At 44.9% G+C, this 6000-nt stretch overlaps 1 protein-coding gene across 1 annotated transcript in view; it reads left to right on the forward strand.

The window, feature by feature from the left end:
- Positions 1 to 2456, forward strand: part of LOC140739662 (adhesion G protein-coupled receptor E1-like) — a 48499-nt gene extending 46043 nt beyond the window's left edge. The window contains exon 14 of the mRNA XM_073068036.1: positions 1626 to 2456. Within this exon, the coding sequence (XP_072924137.1) occupies positions 1626 to 1637 (12 nt within the window). The 3' untranslated portion in view covers positions 1638 to 2456. The remainder of the gene's footprint in view (positions 1 to 1625) is intronic.
- Positions 2457 to 6000: the final 3544 nt, after the last annotated feature.

The raw sequence follows: 6000 nt of genomic DNA on the forward strand, positions 1-6000 counted from the left end.
AAGCCTTCCTACTCTGTCTCCCTCTACTCCGTCGCCCGCTACAACATTGCCTGCTCTGTCTAACTGTTCTCTTTAAATACTCCTGCTGCTTCACAGTCCGACTTACACGCGCTTGTGCAGTCGTGCCCCCGTTAAACTGCCGTGAGGGTGAGGGAGGGAGGGTCAGTGCTTGTGCATGGGAGAGGGGAGGGAGGGTCTTAGGGATTATGATGTTTCTGTCAGTCTTTCTTCAGATATTTTTTGTTTTGTGGATGTCTGCGAAGAGTAAGAATTTCAGGTTGTACACTGTATACGTTCTTTGATATTAAATTAACCATCTTAACACCAGGAAACCAGGCAAAGCCGATCTAGCTGAGTGAGAGTTTGATGCAGATTTTATATTCTCAGTTAATGAGATTACCCGTAACACTATATTTTGTTAACAGAATGGTATCTATAGGAAGAGTTAATTGAGTCTAGATCAGATTGCAGAATAAAATGATGATCCACAGGTCTAACAGTAAATCCAATTTTCTATCACACCAATGAGTACATTCAATCACATAAATACTTATGTCTGCAGTTTCCCGTTACCACATTGCACAATCCACATCACTATTTACTAATTATTAGCCCTCACAGTTCTTTCCCCTAAAACACAGGTTGATTATCATGGACATACATTGTGAAATTACTTGGTTTCTCATTCCAGCACTGTGCAATACATAAAAGTTACTAAGAGTTACAAATTAAATAGTGCAACTGTTTAGAGTTCATGGGCTGTTCAGAAATCTGATGATAGAAGACTCCTATCCTCGTCCCTGATGGTGGTAACAAGAAGAAGACATGTCCCGGATGGTGAGGGTCTTTAAAGATGGATGCAGCTTCTTGAATCTCCTCGAACTCCTAATGAAGTAGATGGTATTTGAGCAGGGCCTAGCCACAGGAGTCTGGACAGAGTAGAGCCATGAGCTCAGCACACATCCTTGACTGTCAGTGAGGAGGAGATGTTATGACTGATCCACAATGATTGGTCTCCCGATAAGGAAATCTATGACTGTGAATCACTTGGTGACAATAGTTGGCCTGACACACTGCTGGATTCCTACAACATCCTCTCATGATCTCAGCTCGAGACCCACAGACACCCCCCACCCCCGAACCACCTATTTAAGTCCCACATTGGTGGGGTTACTGCTCCTGACAATGGACAGTGAACCCACACAGCTGAAACTCTAATCCATGGAAATAGTGAGAATGTTTCTGCCTCCACTTGGCTTTTGCTGCCCTCTGCTGTTGCATGAGATCTGATGATTGAATAACAAGTCATTTTGCTCTCCTTGCTGGGAGTGGTGCCTGCAACGTCTCGGCAGGGTACCTTGGCCTTGCCCCATCCTCTGCCCACCACACACGAGTGGGCACCAGCTTTCCAACAGACCATTGTGGGCCAACACAGGTGATGAGCACACTGTGGTTCTTGTTCCCATTCAAGCCCTCCTGCTGACCATGAATGCCAAGGAGCTTTCACTCTCCTGGCAGAACCCCCAGGGCAGTAAATAGAAGAATTTTACCTCCTTAAAGTTGGTATTAACTCAGTTTTGTCTGGAGCAAGACAAATAATAGCAATCTCATTTTGTTTTATCTAGACTTATAAGTAATTTAATCAGAGGCATTCATGACCCAATGACAAGATTCTTCCCAGCGGAGTTTCTCTCTTTCATTCTCTTTCGCTCTCACTGTGCGTCTGGTTCTGAAGATTGTGGGTTCAAGACCCACTGCCAAGAATGGAAAGCTACATTGCAGGAGTGGTCTCACCAGCAGAATTATTTGGCTTGTACTGAGCTTGTAAAAAATGCACGATCTAACTGGAATTCTAGAACTGTCTGTATATGAAAGTGAGTCTGTATAGGAATATGTATGAGATTTGGTGTTATTATGAGTGTGATTATAAATAAATTGCAGGATTTGGTAAATTTCTAAGTTTTACACAGATATCCTGTTATTTTGATTGTTGTTCCTTACAAGATATATGACTTTGGTGCCAACATTGTTGAGATCTTACTTGAACTCAATGTGAGATATAGGATTTGAACTTGACCTTCACCTAACATGTTGCATCTGTACAGTTTAGACATAAAGATCAGATACACAATGTACACCAGACTCTAACAAATACAAAACCCATGTAGATTGATACAGAACCTGGACATGTGCACAGTTCATGTTCACACGCAGACACTCACTACACAGAACTAAAGCACATGTAGAGCAGAAACATACACACAAATGCACATGTGCACACACTTGCACATAAAAGGCAAATGCGCACACACACCCAAAGCCCTGAAACACACGTGCAGAGACGCACACAGAAAGGCATATGCACACGTGCAGGCACACGTTCTCTCTCTCTCTCACACACACACACACACACACACACACACACACACACACACACACACACACACACACACACACACACACACACACACACACACACACACAATGCCAAAGGAACTCAGTGGACCAGGTAGCATCTCTCACACACACACACACACACACACACACACACACACACACACACACACACACACACACACACACACACACACACACACACACACAATGCCAAAGGAACTCAGTGGACCAGGTAGCATCTCACACACACACACACACACACACACACACACACACACACACACACACACACACACACACACACACACACACACACACACACACACACACACACACACACCACTTCAAGGGCCGATTTTGAGCCTGTGATTGGGTAGCAAAGCACCACTTCACCATCACGCTTGCTCCTTTTCTGCCTTTATAAATGGAAACTCACTGCCAGTCTTGCTTTCTACATCCATTTTAAAACCATCTCTACAAGAAATGAATATGATATATTTTTTAAATTGGAATAAGTCTCTTTATTTACCAATTTGTGCATGCTTGAAAATCACTGTACTGTTGAATTCATAAAATAAAAGTAGCTTAAATAAATAAACCTTATTGGACTAACAGTGCAATGTGTAACAATTAAAAGTGCATGAGATTTTGAACTGTAGAAAGAGGGTTCTACATGGATTATCACATGCTGAGAGGAATGACCCACCCCTGTCATACTAGAGAAATGGGTGTGGCAACACGAGTCAGAGTGTTACATCAGGGGTCTGTTCTCGACTGACCTGAAGACCCCTGAGGTGTGTTCTTGGCACAGCCCATTGGAACAGCTGCCTCCTTCACTGCCCACAGACACGAGATCATGGTCTCCAAACAAGGCACCTTTCAGCCCAGATATTCCCCACAACCAGCACAGCGCCTGGGGGCTGGTGCTGGAGGGATTAATGTCTTCGATGGGATGACCCTGGAATGATTCCCAGATCCCAGCACGTCCCCTCTCCTTTCTCCCCCATCATCCCACCAACGTTTCTTTCAGGAGGCCTGGTAGAATGGGAATCTCAGAAAATCAGACGAGTCTCTCTCTGTTGGTCCATAGACCCTGTTTTTGGCCTAGTCAGTGGCTTCTGCTCCTAAGGATACTCCCTCTGTTCTGTGAGTTATGGTTCACCTACAAGGAATTCTAGGAACAGTCATTATTGACCACTGGCTCCTTCCATTGTGCACACCATACTAAGGATGAAGGTGGCTTGTTGAGGACATTGCTACTGGCCCATTTCTGCTGAAGTTGTTGCTACTTTGCTGGCCTTTACACACCCATTCCTGACCTCTCCTAAGCCCCTACTTCACCCTAACTAGCTCTCCTTCCAACTCCAATCCTCTTGACCTTCTCAGTCCTATTAACTTCTCTTAACTCCACCTCTGGTGTTGCCCCCCAACCTCATCCTCATAGAGCCTTCCTCCACCCAAGGTCCCCCTCCATCCTCTCGGTTCTGGCTGAAGTGGTAAACAGTGGAGACCACAAAGTGAAAATCTACCTCCTTTGGGACCTGGATTTTGGTGCATTTATTGTTGCTCTCTGGGTCTTCACTTACAAAAAATCCACAATAAATAGTACAAGAGAGGAATAGTTCATGGATTCAGAGACCTTTCAGAAATTGGATGGTGGAGAGGAAGAAACATTTCCTAAAATGTTAGATGTGGGTCTTCATCTTCAAGAGGATGTGCAGCGTCCATCATTAAGGACCCTCATCATCTGAAACATGCCCTTTTCTCATTACTACCATCAGGAAGGAGGTACAGGAGCCTGAAATCCTACACCCATCATTTCAGGAATAGCTTCTTCTCCTCCGCTATCGGATTTATGAATGGTCCATCAATTCTACCTCACTATTCCTCTTCTGCTCTATTTATTTATTTTTTATAACATATTGTAATTTTTAAATTTTGCATTGTACTGCTACCACAAAACAATTCATTTCATCATATACCATATGTCGGTGTAATAATCCTGATACTAATTCTGACCTCAGTGAATTCATTGTCGGGTCTCTGGTCCTCAAGCCTGTGTTTGGGGACGGTCTCCATGTCTCTCTAATTCTCACAGGTCCTCCAGAAGTTGCCCTCCTCCTCTCTGAACTCGGACCTCAGGAAATTGTGGGCTGCAGACTCCCCACCTGAGAGCTGAGTCTATATGAAAGGGTTTTCTTTCCTTCCTCTCCTGAGGACCCGCTCTGCGTCGGTCTATTCGTTGTGGTGCAGAGAGCTGTCACATTCCTACAGCTCCCAATGTCTCCCCCCACACGTGACAGCCCAGGCACTGTAGACACACACACACCCGTTCTCCTGTTGTCCATTGTCCCTACAGTCTCGTCCCATCCTTTCCTCCAGTTCAACAGCAGCCTGCGATTGCCTGTTAGCTTGGGAAAAGATAAAGATATAGATCATCTTTACTTCAAAACATACAATGAAATGTGTTGTCTCTGTTAACGTCCAACACAGTTCGAAATGTGCTGGGGGCAGCCCAACAGTGTTGCTACACACCTGGCAATGATGCAGCATGCCCACAGCTTACCAACCCTGACCCGAATGTCTTCTTGGAATGTGGGAGGAAATCGGACCACCTGGAGGAAAACCACATGATTACAGGGAGAACTTGTAAACTCCGTACAGACAGTGTCAGGAACTGAACCTTGATCTTCTGATCACTTGTGCTGTAAGGTGTTATACTAACTACATTACTGTGCTGCCCTCAAAACATCACCATGCCATCCCATTCCTCCAAGGACTGACCTAGACATCAATCTCTGAGCATATCCTGAAACTAAAGATCTCTCCGTGCATCATTTCTTTTAGAGGCCCTGATGTTTGTCACTTTCCACCCTCTGAAATGACCCAGCAAGTGACTCAGTTGCAACTTTACTGTAAACAGAGGAAGAGTAAAATGGGGTGAAGCACCCAGCATCAACCTGGACTCTGGATCGGAACCCAGTCAGGTTGTTCCAAGCCTGGCCAAGCATGCAACATTCTCCGCACAAATATCCAGGGACAGGGACAGGGAGAGCCGTCTCCCAGACTGAGGGAATGTGATTGCTCTGTACACATCACCTGATGGACAGATACAGAGCCGATCCTCAGGAAAAATCATTTCACACAGAGGCAGCAACCAACTCCTTTCATTGACTCTCAGGTGGGGAGTCTGCTGTCCACACCTTCATGTGGTATGAGTTTAGGGAGGAGAAGGACAACTTCTGCTGGGCTTGTGAGGAATACAAGGACATAGAGATGACACCAAGGATGGGAAAGGATCAGGAAAATTACCGGTTATTTTCTCCAGCAATAGTTCTGCAGGAAACCTCTGAGGAATTATTCTGAGCTTCTAATTTCACCAATGGGTTCACACTCACATTTTTCCCTCCAGGCACCTGGATCTGAAGAATTATGAGGAAAGGTAAGGGAATGTGAAGCATCCAGTGACAAAGAGAATGTCTCTCTCTCTCTGCCTCTGATGATAATTCTTTCATCAATGCTTCCCAGCAATGTGTTGTTCAAGCTTCCTGAGAATTCCACCTGAAGGATATAATTTGTGCAGAGCTTTCTTGACTTGAGCTC

The sequence above is a fragment of the Hemitrygon akajei genome, chromosome 16, assembly GCF_048418815.1.
Source record: "Hemitrygon akajei chromosome 16, sHemAka1.3, whole genome shotgun sequence".
NCBI classification, from domain to species: Eukaryota; Metazoa; Chordata; class Chondrichthyes; order Myliobatiformes; family Dasyatidae; genus Hemitrygon; species Hemitrygon akajei.